Source organism: Somniosus microcephalus, unplaced genomic scaffold (genome assembly GCF_052327205.1).
Source record: "Somniosus microcephalus isolate GS21.2 unplaced genomic scaffold, FLI_Smic_1.0 unresolved_chr5, whole genome shotgun sequence".
Taxonomy (NCBI): domain Eukaryota; kingdom Metazoa; phylum Chordata; class Chondrichthyes; order Squaliformes; family Somniosidae; genus Somniosus; species Somniosus microcephalus.
This window is the reverse complement of record NW_028225183.1, coordinates 26,095,903-26,113,915: the sequence shown is the minus strand read 5'-3', so window position 1 is coordinate 26,113,915 and position 18,013 is coordinate 26,095,903. Positions and strand designations below refer to the sequence as shown.

The window sequence follows — 18,013 nt, the reverse complement described above, 5'->3', positions numbered from 1 at the left end:
AAGCCAACATTCAATTGGCCTTCTTGATCACTTGCTGCACCTGCATACTAACTTTTTGAGTTTCGTGCACCAGGACTCCCAGATCCCTTTGTACTACAGTACTTTCCAGTTTCTTGCCATTAAGATAATAACTTGCTCTATGATTTTTCCTGCCAAAGTGCATAACCTCACACTTTCCAGTATTGTATTCCATCTGCCAAATCTCTGCCCACTTACTTAGCCTGTCTATGTCACTTTGCAGGTTTTTTATGTCCTCCTCACTCACTACTTTCCCTCCCATCTTTGTATCATCTGCAAACTTGGATATGTTAAACTCGGTCCCCTCCTCCAAATCGTTAATATTGATTGTAAAGAGTTGAGGACACAGCACTGACCCCTGCGGAACACCACTAGCTACTGATTGCCAGTCTGAGAATGAACCATTTATCCCAACTCTCTGCTTTCTGTTAGAGAGCCAGTCCTCCACCCACGCCAGAATATTACCCCCAATCCCGTGATTTTTTATCTTGAGCAATAATCTTTTGTTTGGCACCTTGTCAAATTCCTTTTGGAAGTCTAAATAAACTACGTCCACTGGTTCTCCTTTATCCACCCTGTATGTTACTTCCTCAAAGAACTCAAGCAAATTTGTCAAACATGACTTCCCCTTCTTGAAACCATGCTGATTTTGTCCTATTACATTATGTTTATCCAAATGTCCCGTTATGTCTCCTTAATAATGGACTCTAACATTTTACCAACCACAGATATTAGGCTAACAGGTCTATAGTTTCCAGCTTTCTGCCTACTACCCTTTTTAAATAAGGGAGTTACATTAGCAGTTTCCCGATCTGCCGGGACCTTTGCTGAGTCCAGGGAGTTTTGGAAAATTATTACCAATGCATCCACAATCCCTACCGCCACTTCCATCAAGACCCTAGGATGTAAGCCATCAGGTCCAGGGGATTTCTCCGGCTTGAGTCCCATTATTTTAGCAAGTACCACTTCCTTAGTGATTTTAATCGTATTTAGCTCCTCTCCCCCTCGAGCCCCCTGTTTGTCCAGTGTTGGGATACTTTTTGTATCCTCTACCGTAAAGACTGATACAAAATATTTGTGCAACGTTTTTGCCATCTCCATGTTTCCCACCATTAATTTCCCGGTCTCATCCTGTAAGGGACCAACATTTACTTTAGCCACACTGTTTCTTTTAATATAACTATCGAAACTTTTGTTATCTGTTTTTATATATTTTGCTAATTTACTTTCATAATCTATCTTCCCTTTCTTAATCAATCTTTTAGTTATTTTTTGCTGCCTTTTAAAGACTTCACAATCTTCTATCCTCCAACTAGATTTGGCTACCTTATATGCCCTTGTTTTTAGTCGGATACTATCCTTAATTACTTTACTTAGCCACAGATGGCGATCTTTTCTTTTACACCCTGTTTTCCTCAGTGGAATATATTTTTTTTGCAAGTTGTAAAATAACTCCTTAAATGTACACCACTGATCATGTACCGTCTTACCCTCTAATCTATTTTCCCAGTCCACTGTAATCAATTCCGCTCTCATACCTTCATAGTCTCCTTTATTCAAGCTCAGCACGCTTGTTTGAGATCCAACCTTCTCACCCTCTACTTGAATATGGAATTCAACCATGTTATGGTCACTCATTCCAAGGGGACCTTTACGAGGACATTTTTAATTAATCATGTCACTTTACACAGGACCAAATCTTGGTCAGTTGAAAAGTTTCTGGGATATCGGTCAGATTGTTTTCATGTGGAGAGTTTCTACGATTTCAGTCAGATTGTGGTTATTTTGTTTAGTTTATTGGTGCACGATCAGGTAGATGTCATTTGGTCAGTTACAGGTAGCTTGGTTAGAATCTGCTCGGGCGGCAAGTTTCTGTTCAATTTTGTTGATGTGAAGTGGTCAGTTTTATTTAATTGATCGAGTTATTTAAGCTACACCTCAATGAGTTGTGGATGTCGCTGGGAAGACAATCCTTTATTGCCACTCCTCAATTGCCCTTGAGAAGGTGGTGGTGAGCTAACATCCTGGACTGCTGCAATCGGTGTTGTGAATGTACTCCCACAGTGCCGTTAGGCAGGGTGTAGCAGGATTTTGGCACAGCGGCAATGAGTCAATGGCGATATTTCCAAGTCAGGATGTTATGTGACTTGGATGGGAAATTGGAGGTGGTTCTCCCATGCGTCTGCTGCCATTGTCTGCCAAGGTGGTAGAGGTTTTGGCTTGGGAGATGCAGTGGAAGAAGCCTTGACGAGTTGCTGCAGTGAAGCTTGTAGATAGTATGCATTTTTTATATTCATTCACTTCATTCAAATTCCCCAGCTGCCGTGGTGGAGATCTGAACTCATGTCTCCGGATCATTAGTCAGGCCTCGGGATTACCAATCCAGTATCATAACCAATAGCTACATTACCCCACAGACAAATTGCAGCCACGTTGAATGATTAAGGTGGTGAATTGCGTGCTTATCAATCAGGATCCTTTTAACTGGATGGTGTTGATCTGTATTGGTTTGAGGTGCTGTATTAATTTCATGTGCTACATTGGGTTGCGGTGCTGCATTAGTTTGAGCTTCTCCATTAGTTTGAGGTTCTCTATTAGTTTGAGGTTCTCTATTAGTTTGAGGTTCTCTATTAGTTTGAGGTTCTCTATTAGTTTGAGGTTCTCTATTAGTTTGAGGTTCTCTATTAGTTTGAGTGGCTGTATTCGTTTGAGGGGCTGTATTCGTTTGAGGGGCTGTATTCGTTTGAGGGGCTGTATTCGTTTGAGGGGCTGTATTCGTTTGAGGGGCTGTATTAGTTTGAGGGACTTTATTAGTTTGAGGGGCTGTATTAGTTTGAGGGACTTTATTAGTTTGAGGGGCTGTATTAGTTTGAGGTGCTGTATTAGTTTGAGGGGCTGTATTAGTTTGAGGGGCTGTATTAGTTTGAGGTGCTGTATTGGTTTGAGGGGCTGTATTGGTTTGAGGGGCTGTATTATTTTGAGGGGTTTTATTAGTTTGAGGGGCTGTATTAGTTTGAGGGGCTGTATTCGTTTGAGGGGCTGTATTCGTTTGAGGGGCTGTATTCGTTTGAGGGGCTGTATTAGTTTGAGGGACTTTATTAGTTTGAGGGACTTTATTAGTTTGAGGGACTTTATTAGTTTGAGGGGCTGTATTAGTTTGAGGTGCTGTATTAGTTTGAGGGGCTGTATTAGTTTGAGGGGCTGTATTAGTTTGAGGTGCTGTATTGGTTTGAGGGGATGTACTGGTTTGAGGGGCTGTATTATTTTGAGGGGTTTTATTAGCTTGAGGGGCTGTATTAGTTTGAGGTGCTGTATTGGTTTGAGGGGCTGTATTGGTTTGAGGGGCTGTATTATTTTGAGGGGCTTTATTAGTTTGAGGGGCTGTATTAGTTTGAGGGTCTGTATTAGTTTGAGGGTCTGTATTAGTTTGAGGGTCTATATTAGTTTGAGATCCTGTATTAGTTTCAGAGGCTGTCTTAGTTTGTGGTGCTTTATTATATTAGCGTACTGTATTAGTTTGAGAGACTGTAATAGCTTGAGGGGCTGTATTAGTTTGATGCGCTTTATTAGATATTTTATTTTTATTTGGTTTAATAGATTCATTAGTTTTAGCGTATATATTGGTTTCAGAGGTAATGGTCGTTTAGGACATGGGTAAATTAAGAGCGCAGCCCCAGCCCAGAGTGCTGCACTGAGAGGGCACTCTAGCATTTGCAGTTTGATTACTGAATGAGCACAACAGCATGAAGGACATCACAGAAACAATATGAGATATGAGATGTACTGAAGGTGTTTGAAACAACAAACCTAGTGCTGGGAGAACACAGCTTGCAATTTTCATTGGTTAATTAATATGATCAGAATTCTCAAGTCTTTGGGGTTTTCAATTTAAAACTCAGCGCTAAATATATTCCATTATAACAGGGAATTAACTTGGCTGTCGTAACTTGTTTGTTCAACCTTTTAACAATGTTGCAACCTCAATCTCCCCGTGGAGATCGCGCAGGGTATAAATGAAAGGCTGTGGGATTCGGCTCAGAGTATAATTCAGAGAGATTGCCTGCAACACGGACACATCGCTTCACACAGAAAATGTATCACACATTTGAGAGTGTCCAGAAAATATATTACATGATCCTTGCCGTCATTGGAGTTCCTGGTAAGTGATAATAACCATTGAAGTTGTGTAAATCTGTCTGTGAGCTGTTCTCTGCTTTAGCTCTCTGGCTGATAATGTTACATGCTCGTCTAGTGGACATAGTTTTACAGACCTGCGATCAGTGTTTGGTAATTTCGTTAAGTCTAGTGTCTTGACACAACCTGTTTAATGCCATTTCCTGTACTGAAAATATACCTGTTTGTAGCGCACAGGCTCTCTGAATGATCAAGTTATTGCCGTTAGTGGAATATGATGTACAGTTAAATCAGTCCTCATTCCGGGAAATGTCTCTGAGAAAAGGTGTTAGTGCAATGGTCTGTCCCTGTAAAATTGTACTAAGTGTGGGTCACTAACCAGAGTGGAACACCTGACCCCAGTGACTATGTATTACTTGGAGTATCTCTCACTGTAGAATTTTACTGAGTGTGGGTCACTAACCAGAGTGGAACACCTGACCCCAGTGACTATGGATTACTTGGAGTATCTCTCACTGTAGAATTTTACTGGTGTGGATCACTAACCAGAGTGGAACACCAGACCCCAGTGACTATGGATTACTTGGAGTATCTCTCACTGTAGAATTTTACTGAGTGTGGATCACTAACTGGCGTGGAAGAATTCAGTTCGACTTTGTAATCACTATTTTAGGTGACTGATTTCTCCCCTCCATTTGTATTATGAAGTGCAGCTCGGAACAGAGTGTAGAGCTGCGAGTTTGGTGAGAGAGGGAGTTCGGGGAGGGAGCTGTTCCTTTCTTTTTCTATCTTTGTCAGCTTCCAGGATAGCAGGAGTTACAAAGCTTTACAAGAGGGTACGGAGAACCAGCGGACGTTCGGCTCAGTGGCACCACCCCGCTCCCGCTCCCCGCATTTGGAGAAAAATAATAGGTGACATCACAGGGAAAAGGTTAAGGGATTGGTTGGTGAGTATTTTGCTCACTGCCCTTATCATTTAAAGCCAAGAACATTTATTAGTAATTGTAAGGTTTCAATAGTACTAATTTGTATCAGTAACAAATCTTATTAAAAGTAGTATCGTTTATTAATTAATAAAAATAAAGTAATTAAACCTCTATAATTAATGCAGGGCAGGTGATGTGTGGCGACTGCAGTATGTGGGAGCTACTGGATGCGTGATCCAGGATGAGCACATCTGCGGTAAGTGTCTGCGGCTCGAGGAGCTTCGGCTCAGAGTTGATGAGCTGGAGGCCGAGGTGCAGAAACTGCGATGCATCAGGGAGGGGGAAAGTTACCTGGCCACTTTATTCCAGGAGGCAGTCACACCCCTTAGGATAGTGTCTTCTGATTTGGTCAGTGGTCCAGGGCATGAGTATGTGACTGCGAGTGAGGCAGGTATGGGGATCCAGGACGTGGAGGAGCCTCAGCCTTTGCAATTGTCCAACAGGTTTGAGGTTCTTGCGAACAGTATGGATGAAAGTGGTGGCTGCAGGATGGATGAGCAAACTGACCATGGCACCGAGATACAGGAAGCCGTTCAAGCGGGGGTAGTTAATAGGAATGTAGCAGTAATTTGGGACAGCATAGTCAGGGAATAAAAACAGTTCGCTGTGGCCAAGAGTGAGATTACAGACAGCTGTGTTGCCTGCCCGGTGACAGGGTTCGGGACATCTGCTCTGGGCTGGACAGGAACTTGCAGGGGGAGGGGGAGGAGCCAGTGGTCGTGGTCAATGTAGGTGCCAACGATATAGGTAGTACTAGGAAAGAGGTTCTGCTGAGAGAGTATGAGCAGCTAGGGGTTAAGCTAAAAAGCAGAACATCAAGGGTAACAATATCTGCATTATTACTCGAGCCACGAGCAAATTGCCATAGCGTAAATAAAATAAGAGTGATGAATGCGTGGCTGAAAGCCTGGTGTGGGAGAAATTGGTTTCAATTCCTAGGGCACTGGCACCAGTAGTGGGGAAAGTAGGATATCTATATTTGGGTCGGTCATCACCTGCACTGTGCTTGGACCAGTGTTCTGGCGAGTCGTATAATTAGGGTAGTAGCGAGGGCTTTAAACTAAATATTGGGGGCATGGGATCAAATTAGGGAAGATGTTGTAATTTAAAGATTAGAGACAAGGCAATAGAAAAAGATATTAACGTGGAAAATGTTAAACAGACAGTGACAGGAATTATAGAGAGTACACAGCTAAGAGCAAATCAACAGATAAGGCTAGAGGTTACAAAAGTAATATAAAGACAAAACTAAAGGCACTGCATCTGAACGGAATTAGCATGCGAAACAAAGCAGATGAACTGAAAGCGCAAATAGAAATAAATAAATCTGATTTGATAGCCATTACAGAAACATGGCTGCAGGGTTATGTAGATTGGGACCTGAATATTGAAGTGTACATGATATTTAGGAAGGCCAGGAAGGTGGTAAAAGTTGGAAGGGTGGATCTGTTAATTAATGATGGTATTAGCACTATAGAGAGTGATGACTTAAGTTCAGGAAACCAGGATGTAGAAGCGGTTTGGGTAGAGATGAGAACTGATAAATGCAAGAAGTCACTTGTGGGAGTGGTGTACCGGCCAGCTAACAGTAACCATATGGTAGGATGGAGTATAAATGGAAGAAATAATGGGAGCTTCTCAGAAGGGTTCAGCAATAATCAGGGGATTTTAAACTGCATATAGACTGGAAAAATCAGACGGGCAAAGTTGGCACCGATGAAGAGTTCTTGGAATGTTTGCTGGATAGTTTCTTAAAAATCACGTTCTGGAGCCAACCAGAGAGCAGGCTAAATTAGACCTGGTGTTCTGCAAGGAGATAGTATTAATCAATGACCTCATAGCGAAGGCGCCCCTAGGTAGCAGCGATCATAATATGATTGAATTTTACAATCAGTTTGACAGAGAGAAGAGTGGGTCCAAGACTTGTAATTTAAGCTTACATAAGGAAATTTAAGAGTGCATGAAAGCAGAGCTAGTTAAAGTGAACTGGCAAATTAGGTTAAGTGATAGATCAATAGAGTTGTAGTGGCAGACAATTAAGGGGATGTTTCAAAATACACACAATATATGCAATCGAACGAGAAAGGAAAATATCAAGGGGAGGAACCACCATCCGTGGTTAACTAAAAATTTTAAGACAATATTAAACTTAAAGAAAAAGCTGAAACTTGCGCAAAGATGGGTGGCAGGATTGGACAGAATGTAAAAAACTGCAAAGAATGACTAAAAGATTAATAAGGAGAGAAAAATTAGTGTACGAGTGAAAGCCAGCTAGAAATATAAAGACAGATAGTAGAAGTTTTTATAGATATTTATAAAAGAAAAGATTTAACAAAGTTAGCATTGGCCCTATAAAAAGTGAGACTGGGGAATTAATAATGGATAATAAGGAGATGGCTGCTGAATTGAACAGGTATTTTGCATCGGTCTCCACTATAGCGGATACAACTAAAATCCCAGAAATAGCTGAAATCAGGAAATGGAAGGGAGGGAGGAAATCAAGATAATTATAATCACCAGGGAAGTGGTACTGAGCAAATTGTTGGAGATGCGGTCTATCAAGTCCGCGGGCCTGATTGACTTCATCCTAGGGACTTAAAAGAAGTGGCTAGTGAGATAGTTGATGCGTTGCGTTTAATTTTTTTAATTTCCCTAGATTCGGGGAAGGTTCCTTTAGATTGGGAAATAGCGAATGTAACTTTATTCAAAATGGAAGGGAGACTGAAAGCAGGAAACTACAGGCCAGCTAGCTTACCATCTGTCATAGGAAAGATGTTAGCAACGATTATTAAAGGAGTTGTAGCAGGGCACTTCGAAAAGTTCAAAGTAATCAGGCATAGTCAACATGGTTTTGTGCAAGGGAAATCATGTTTAACAAATTTATTGGAGTTGTTTGAGGAAGTAACATGTGCTGTGATAAAGGGGAAACTGTGGATGTACTCTCCTTAGATTTCCAGAAGGCATTTGTTAAGGTGCCACATCAAAGGTTATTGCAGAAAAGAAAAGCTCATATTGTAGGGGGTAACATATTGGCATGGATACAAGATTGGCTAGCTAACTGGAAACAGCGAGTAGGCATAAATGGGTCATTTTCTGATTGGCAAGATGTAATGAGTGGTGTGCCACAGGGATCAGTGCTGGGCTTCAAAATTGTACATTTGTATAAATGACTTGGATGAAGGGACCGATCGTATTGTTGCTAAATTTGCGAATGCCACAAAGTTAGGTATGACGATACATTGTGAAGAGGACATTAGAAGGCCATAAAGGGATATAGATAGGATAAGTGAGAGGGCAAAGATCTGGTAAATGGAGCATAATGTGGGAAAATGTGAAGTTGTTCATTTTGGCAGGAAGAATAAAAAAGAAGCATAATATCTAAATGGTGAGAGATTTCAGAGCTCTGAGATGCAGAGCGATTTGGATGTCCTAGTCCATGAAGCGCAACAGGTGCAGCAAGTAATTAGGCAAGCTAATAGAATGTTATAATTTATTGCGAGGGCAGCACGGTGGCATAGTGGTTAGCACTGTTGCCTCACAGCGCCAGAGACCCGGGTTCGACTCCGGCCTCGGGTGACTGTCTGTGTGGAGTTTGCACATTCTCCCCGTGTTTGCGTGGGTTTTCTCCGGGTGCTCCGGTTTCCTCCCACAGTCCAAAGATGTGCGGGTTAGGATGATTGGCTATGATCAAAACTGACCCTTAGTGTTAGGGGGATTAAATACGTGGGGTTATTGGGATAGGGTGGGATATGTATTGGTGCAGGGGTTACGGGGATCGGGTGGGATATGTGTCGGTGCAGGCTCGATGGGCCGAAATGGCCTCTATCTGCACTGTGAGGTTTCTGTGATTCTGTGAATTGAATACAAAAGTAGGGAGGTTATGCTACAGTTACACAGGGCATTGGTGAGACCACACCTGGAGGACTGTGTACAGTATTGGTCTCCTTATTTAAGGAAGGATGTAAATGCGTTGGAAGCAGTTCAGAGAAGGTTTGCTAGACCAAAACCTGGAATGGGCGGGTTGTCTTATGAGAAAAGTTTGTGCAGTCTTCGCTTGTATCCGATGGAGTTCAGAAAAGTAAGAGGTGACTTGATTGAAACATATACGATCCTGAGGGGTCTGGACAGGGTGGATGTGGCGAGGGTGTTTCCTCTTCTGCGAGAATCTAGAACTAGGGGTCACTATTTAAAAATAAGCGGTCACCCATTTAAGATGGAAATGAGGAGAAATGTTTTCTCTCAAAGGGCGGTGGATGCAGAGTCTTTGAATATTTTTAAGGCAGAGGTAGATAGATTCTCGGTTAGCAAGGGGGCGAAAGGTTATCGGGGGTGTGCGGGAATGTGGACTAACCGGATGAGCCATGATCTTATTTAATGGCGCAGCAGGCTCGAAGGGCCGAGTGGCCGACTCCTGCTCCTAAATCCTATGTTCGAAATTGATGGCGAAAGAGAATATTTTTGCTTTTGGGTAAAGATGTTTTAAAAACGCGTATGAAGTGAAATGCATTGATATTGAGCTGCAAGAATAGAAACAGGTTTAAATACTTCTCTTACACTAAGAGTAGTTACTGTAAGCACTTCAGTTGTTTTAGTGCTGAATATTCCACTTCCCCCAACACGTTCCTGTAAGCCTGTGGGTCATGAGTGCTGAATTTCATTATCTGTCTACTAGTCAGGATGAATATTAGGCTGTGGTTTTTGATTATTGCACTTCGGAAACTGATTAATGTTTGACAGATCAGTTCTTATCTATGATTCAGAGGGCTAGAAATTCATCATAGCCTAGGAATGGGCTGTAGCATTAGAAAAGTTGGAGAATTAGTGTCAGGCGCTAATGCTTTAGCGAGCATGCAACATTCATGCACAATGCTCAAATAAATGATTGGAAATCTATTTCAAGTTTTTAACCACAAGCTCATTGGCATTACACTCAAAGGGTGGACCAATATCAGTAGCACTCTAATCACAAGTCATGATTGCCGCAGGCTTTTTCTTATTCTGGAAGGGAAGGATCATTGATGCTGCAGAACTTCATTCTCAGCATGGCTGGCTGTGCAGCTGCCTCAGCAAGCTTCAGCAGGTCACGGAAAAGGAGCTGGAGGACTAAAGCAGCTGTAGTCATTGCAGATCCATGCCCCAGGGAGAGTGCCTGCAGATTCTGCGATTAAACATTGGAGGCATTGGTGTTCGCTGTGGAGAGATGGATGGCGGTGCACTACCCAGCAAGTGGCATAAGGCCCTCGCCAGAAGCCTTCTGCCCCATGGGTAGGGAAGTAGCGCAGCACGTCTTGGGCAGAACTGTCATCCCCTGGATCCGCACAAAGTGCAGGAAGAAATTTAGCGACTTCACTTGGGTGGACAGGGTGAGTGAATGCTTTTACAAATCTATGTACCGCCATCTGAACCAATCTTCACACTCCACGAAAAGCACCACACCCGCAGCACTCAACCACCAACAAAATCTATCTACCAACACTCACAGCCACATCTCACACCTTGCACACAAAGACACCTATACACCGATGGCAAGCACATCAGCCAATCACATTGTTCCACAATCACTCACACACTTTCCTTTCCTTTCCTTCCTTTCGAAGGTCGTTCAGAACAGGAGGGGGCAGTAGCGCGCATGCGGTGTCCAAGTCGACACCTAACCACTGTCTGCGCTGGAGAAACGAGTGCTGCAGATTATTGGGCGCCAGGTGGCGGATGCCGTGGCCACCGGCGACGTTGACCCCCTTGGGTACAACAACGGTATATTCTATCCTAATCCTTCTTCCAACATCCCTCTTCCCCCTCACGCCACAAGCCATTCACACATTCCCCCTAATCAGACTGTATGCATGCATTTCTCCCCTTCTGTCCCCTCCCCTCACCTTAGCATGACTCTTGTGCCAGTAAGCTTTAAAGTAATGAGCAAGCAGCTGAGCAGCCTGTCCCTGAGGGCACTATACAGAGCGAGGTGGAAGAAGAGGAGGAGGAAGAACACACCGAGTCATTGCCTCTCTCTCCCTTAGTCACCAGCTCAGACACTGGCACTACTCCTTCTTTACAGGCTAGTATAGTCGCCGGATCTGCAGAAGGGAAGGCACCAGTGACGAGTGGGCTGCAGCAAGGCAATGGGGAAAGGGTAGCTCGGGGCCCATCTCCCAGGAGGGCGAGTTCGACTGGGAGTTCGGCTGCACAGGACTCAGATCAGGACCTCGATGGTGAGGCTGCTAGAAGAATGGTGATGGGCATGCACAGGGAGATGATAGGTGCAATAGCAAGGTTGCCCGAAATCACATCGGCAATGATAAGGAGCATGGAGGAGTCCGCCCACAAACTTGCACAATGCTTTGCACACACCTTGTATCCCATCATTTCCAGTCTGCAAGGAATGGTAGATTCCCAGAGAGACCTTGAGTCCCAGACCCGAAGACGCCTGTGAATGGCAAGCTGGCAGCTTCCATTGCAGCACAGGCAGAAGTGACACAACGTTTAGTGCTGTAATGCAGTGTTTTCTTGGTGGTATCCAAACTCAGACAGGTGCCATGCAGTCTCAGCTCTGACAGCTGCCATCGTGGCTGAGTCTATCACTGTCGACCAGAGCTTTCACGATATCTCAGCAGGTCAACAATCTGTGTTCCAACAGATTTCTTGGGATGATGTGGTGCTGCCCCGGGAGAGTGTCAGTGCATCAGTGGAGCAAGAACCTGCTGTCTTCTCCAGAATCACAACATTCCTGCTCCCACAAATGCCACTAAGCCTTTGCCTGTCATCCAGCCAGCCCAGACAACTGCCGCCCGTGCTGAGGTGGTGCAGTCTCTAGCTGGCCATTCCAGGCCCAGAGCTGGTTGAGTCGCTCTTCAAGACCACCTTAAGTATCCCGCAGGGAAACTCAGCAGCCTTCCACCAGTCCTGCAGCAGCCACTAGGTCAAAACATCGTAGGAGCACTGGCGTGGGCAAATACACAGTAACGAGAAGCACCCAGCGACTGCACAGGCGTGAATAGTTAATTCATTTTTATTAAGTATGTGTTCACTGATTATTCATAAATTTATTCATTAACTTTTGATCCTTGAGTGGTGTCTCTCACTTCTTCTTTGCGCTGTGATATGGCCTGAAGTAAAGATGGTGATGTGGTGAGCAATGGAGATCTGTGGTATACTTCATTCGTATGTCAGTTATTTGAGTTGGTCACGGACCGCCCTTCTGGAAGGCTGATAGAGTGGATGTCTCCTCCCTCTCTCCTGTTGCTCCTCCTCCTCGTCTACCTCCTCGTGGTCCTCATCCTCCTCTTCCTCCTCGAACTCCTCCTCCACATCCTCCTCACCCTCTTCCTCCTCCTGAGGTGCTCCCGTAATCCCAGGTGGCAAGGGCTGGGCTCCCAAGTTGTGGCGCATGCAGCAAACATCAGGAAATGTGACACCCGCTCCAGCAAATACTGGAGGGCTCCTCCCGATCGGTCAAGGCAGTGGAACTGTTGCATCAGCATGCAGATGGTCTGCTCGATAATGTTCCTGGTGGCAGCATGGCGCTCATTATATGACTGCTGGGCAGGGGCGTTGGGTCTGCAGAGGGGAGTCATGAACCAGATGGAGAGCAGGTAGCCCTTGTCTCTGACCAGCTAGCCGTGAGCTTGATGTGGTGGCTGGAAGATTGCGGGCACACCAGTCTTGGGCAGGATGAAGGCTGGTGCGTATATCTGAGGTCCACCCACCATTCTCTGCCAGATTCCCTGGCCACTGGAACCTTCTCCTCTTTTACAGATTTTCCGTCCTTGCCTCCCCCTCTGTTATTCTGCTACAGCCATTTATTCCTGATCTGGTCCAATCTTTTATTTCTTTAATTGTCCTATCTCCCTTGACCAATTATCCATTTTATTCCTGGATCACATCTGCCCTCCACCCCAGCATAGACCTCTCAATTGTTCTTTCCTCCCCTCCCCTACTTTTCTCTGGCTCTATCATTGCTTTAAAACTGTTAATATCTAATATGTTTCAGTTCTGATGAAAGATAGTCGAACTTAAATGTTAACACTGTTTCTCTCTCCACAGATGATGCCTGACTTGATGTGTGTCCACATCATTATCTGTATTTATCAGAGTTACAGCATTCTTAATATTGTGCTCTTGATATCGACCAGGCGGGTTCGGTAGGCAGGTTATAGTTTTGTCGTTGACAGCTTCCCTGCATGAAGTCAGCGGGATTGGCCAGCTTGGGTTTCAGTCGGGGGGGGAGGAATCTGGAGAAGATCGCAGGACCAAGTCCATGGCCCTGAGATGCTGGGTGGCCGATCCTGGGTATTTTTCCGATCCCCCGGCCCCGGGGGCTGATGGCTGTCCAATACCAGGGTGTGATCTGATCCCCGAACACGGGAAGGGTTCTGCAAATCCGGGGGCGGTCCAATCACGAGCCAGGATGGTGGTCCGATTTATCTGTTAAACTCGGAAGCAGGTGGTCTGGAGGCGGGCTGTGGTCGGATGGAGATTTAAACCTGATAATCTCTGACCCGACTAAAAAACAACCCGTTCTTGGTTATAAAATACGGCCCATATTCTCTGGGCCCAGATACGGAGAATGTTTGATCAGTAGTTTGCATTCTCTTTTCCCTGCTCTTTTTTTCAGTTAATTTAGTGGCGATTGTGATCCTGTCCCGGGGAAAGTGTGGGCTCTCCACCTGCACCACTCGCTATCTGGTGGCGATGGCAGCGGCAGATCTACTGGTCATCATCACTGAGGTCATACTGAACCAGATCAATTGGTATTATTTCCCAATGTGTTTCCTGGACATCACTCCTGTGTGTAGTGTTCGCACTGTCCTGGTCGGTGCAGCTACAGACTGTTCTGTCTGGTTCACCGTCACTTTCACCTTCGATCGATTTGTGGCCATTTGTTGCCAGAATCTGAAAACAAAATATTGCACTGAGAAAACTGCGACTGTGGTTCTGGCAACAACCTGCATTCTGCTCTGTTTAAAAAACGTTCCCTTCTACTTTATATTTAAACCAGGAGAGATAATCGACAATGTGCCATGGTACTGTTACGTAAAACCAAGCTATTATTCTGAGCCCGGTTGGGTCGAATATGACTGGCTTGACACAATTTTAACTCCATTGCTCCCATTCGCTTTCATTTTGTTGCTCAACGCTCTGACAGTCAGACACATTTTAGTGGCCAGTCGAGTCCGTAAGGTACTGAGGGGTGAGAGCAAGGGAGAGAATCGCAGTGACCCAGAGATGGAGAGCAGAAGGAAGTCTGTGATTTTACTCTTCACCATATCTGGCAGCTTCATACTTCTGTGGTCGGTATATGTAATATATTTCATATACTATTACATTAGAGGTGTAGATTCCAATTATCACAATGATTCTATATCTATCTTTAATGAAGTCGGATATATGCTGCAGAATTTAAGTTGCTGCACAAACACATTTATTTATGGGGTGACCCAGTCCAAGTTCAGAGAGCAGTTGAAGAGTGCGGGGAAATATCCGGTTGCCTCAATTATTCAATTAATTAAGAAGCAGAACAACTGAGCGCAGCCCAGATTCGGGTCCCAGTGTTTCCAGCCCATAAATCTAATACTTACCCCAGAATGCCATCAACTGTATTACATCAGGAATCGCTGGTGATCTGAAAATAGAACCATCGGCGGGGCAAGCACTTTTTTTTAGAACGCAGCAACATTTCTGACTGAGAGTTCTCACCTTGTCTTTCGGGACAGGACCACTAGCTTTTTGCATATTTAGTGCATCAGTTCACTTGCAGCTTCCAGAGTAAGAGCAACGTCAATAGGAAGGCAGGCAGAGCTGAGCGGTAGTTCTGGTGCTTATATTAAAAGATTAAGCAGCACTGAAACCGGATATTCGGCCCAACTAGTCTGTGCTGCTTATTGTGCTCCTAACGAGATTCCTTCCATTGGGTCCACCTCATCTCAGCCTCTCAGCAAAAACATCTTACATTTATACAGCGTCTTTAACGGAGTAAAAGATCCCAAGGTGCTTCACAGGAGGTTACAGAACAAAGGTGCGGTAGAGAGCCAGTAATGTATAGGGGTGGATCCCAGAGCTTAGTGCCGAAGATTGACAGCTGCAGTTTGTTGGCAGCAATAAGTGTAAGAAGTAGATTCCCGTCCCTGAACTGTCACAGAACTTCCTGCTCCTACATCGATTTGCAATGTATTGACAGAAAGTTGTTTTTGTTGTATCTGTTGGGGGATCTGTAACAGCAAATTTTAGCCAACCAATGAGAACAACCTTCAATTTATTTTACATGTTGTTATTTAATGTGTACTGAATTTTTTTTTGCTGTTCATATTCCACACTTCTGGTAAGTAATTTTCAGCCTCTGATCTCACTCTGTACTCCGGGCAGTCACTGAGTGGATAACTAGTGCCTGGCCCTGCTGTATTCTAACAGTAATGTGGTATTACTTTGTTCTTTTTGTCCAAGTTACTTTGTGAGTTTTGAAGAATTAAGAATAAAGATTATTGATTTGATTTGATTTGACATGAAATTGGTCATTTTCTTCTGAACTATTGATAGCTAGGAAAGTAAATGTTTTATTGTAAAAGGAAGTTGGAAATATCAATTTATTTACCGCCTGTCACAAACTTGGAACGTCCCAAAGTGGTTTTGCAGCCTCGGGTCAGGAGTCACACGCGGCACACATTGGGCGTGGGGCTGGAGCCGGAATCCGTGTTCAAAAAGCACCAATCACTGACATGATTGTGGCGTCATCCACCACAGGGCAAAAGGCAACAGCTGGCGGCCAAGTTTGTATCACCTATAGACGGCCAGGTTTGTGTTAACAACAGCCGGCATCTTTGTGTCACCTGCAGACGACCGTTTCTCTGTGACCTACAGGCGACCGTGTTTCTGTCACCTACAGAAGGCCAAATTTGTGTCACTTACAGATGGTTATATTTGTGTAAGCTACAAACAGCCATGTTTCTGTGCCCTGCTGACCGCTATGTGTAAGACACGTGCAGAGGTCTTGGTTGTATGACCTACAGACGGCCATGTTTGTGTCATCTACAAACGGCCATGTTTGTGTTACCTACAGACGACCAGATTTGTGCCACCTACAGACGGTCATATATTTGTGTCACATACTGATGGCCATGTTTATGTCTCCTACAGACGGCCATGTTTGTGTCACCTACAGACGGTCATATATTTGTGTCACATACTGATGGCCATGTTTATGCCTCCTACAGACGGCCAAGTTTGTGTCACCTACAGACGACCATATTTGTGTCACCTACAGACGGCCAAGTTTATGTCACCTACAGACAGCCAGGTTTTTGTCAGCTACAGATTGACATCTTTGCGTCACATACAAACTGTTTCCCTCACCTACTGACAACAATGCCTGTGTCACCAGCAGCTGGCCATGATTTTATCAGCTACAGACGGCCATGATTGTGTCTTCACTTTCCGGCCATGTTTGTTTCTCCTACAGACGGCCATATTTGAATCACCTAGAGACGGCCATATTTGAATCACCTAGTGATGGCCATGTTTGTGTCACCTACAGCCGGCCATATTTGTGTCATCTATAGACTGCCATGTTTATGTCACCTACAGATGGCCATATTTGAATCTCCTACAGGCGGCCATGTTTGTGGCATCTACATACGGGCTTGTTTATATCACCTACAGACTGCCATGTTTGTGTCACCTACGGCCAGCCTTGTTTCTATCGCCTACTAACAACCATGTTAATGTCACCTACAGAATGGCATGTTTGTATCACCTACAGACGGCCATGTTTGTGTCACCTACTGACGGCCATGTTTGTGTCACCTACAGACGGCCTTGCTTGTGTCACTTACGAATGGCCATGTTTGCATCACCTACAGATGGCCATGTTTGTGTCATCTACAGACTGCATTTTTGAATCACCTACGAAAACAATGTTTGTGCCACCTACAGAAGGCCATGTTTGTGTCACCTACAGACGGCCATGTTTGATTCGCCTACGAAAACAATGCTTGTGTCACCTACAGATGGCCATGTTTGTGTCATCTACAGACGGACATGTTTGTGTCATCTACAGACGGACATGTTTGTGCCATCTACAGACTGCCATGTTTGTGTCACCTATAAACGGCCATGTTTGTGACATTTACAGACAGCCATGTTTGTATCACGTACAGCCGGCCATGTTTTTGTCACCTACAGACGGCCATGTTTGAATCACCTACAGACAGCCATGTTGGTACACCTACCGACGGCTGTGTTTGCGTCACCTACAGACGGCCATGTTTGTATCACCTACAGATGGCCCTTTTTGAATCACCTACAAACGGACATTAATGCCTCACATACTGCCAGCCGTATTTGTCTCACCTACTGACAACCACGATTGTGTCATCTACAGACGGTCATATTTGTGTCACCTACAGACGGCCATGTTTGTGTCACCTACTGACAGCCATGTGTGTGTCACCTACAGACGGCGGTGTTTGTGCCACCTACAGACGGCAAAGATTGTGTCATATAGAGCCGGCCATGTTTGTGTCACCTACAGACGGCCATGTTTGAATCACCTACAGACGGCCCTGATTGTGTCACCTACAGATGGCCATTGTGTATCACCTACTAAAACAATGTTTTTGTCACCTACAGAAGCTCATGTTTGTGTCACCTACTGACAGCCATGTTTTTATCAATTACAGATAGCTGTGTTTGTGTCAGCAACAGACTGCCATGTTTGTGTCACCTACAGATGGCCATGTTTGTGTCACCTACAGACGGCCATGTTTGTGTCACCTGCTGACGGCCATGTTTGTGTCGCCTACAGATGGCCTTGTTTGTGTCACTTACGAATGGGCATGTTTGTATCACCTACAGACTGCTATGGTTGTGTGACATACAGACAGCCA

At 44.6% G+C, this 18,013-nt stretch overlaps 1 protein-coding gene across 1 annotated transcript; it reads left to right on the top strand.

The window, feature by feature from the left end:
* The first annotated feature begins 3,914 nt into the window (after nucleotides 1-3,914).
* LOC147087772 (putative G protein-coupled receptor 139) lies at nucleotides 3,915-15,627 on the top strand. The gene is made up of 2 exons (XM_085977828.1): nucleotides 3,915-4,177; nucleotides 13,750-15,627. The coding sequence occupies exons 1-2, from the start codon at nucleotides 4,111-4,113 to the stop codon at nucleotides 14,658-14,660; spliced, it is 978 nt and encodes a 325-aa protein (XP_085833954.1). The 5' UTR covers nucleotides 3,915-4,110; the 3' UTR covers nucleotides 14,661-15,627.
* Nucleotides 15,628-18,013: the final 2,386 nt, after the last annotated feature.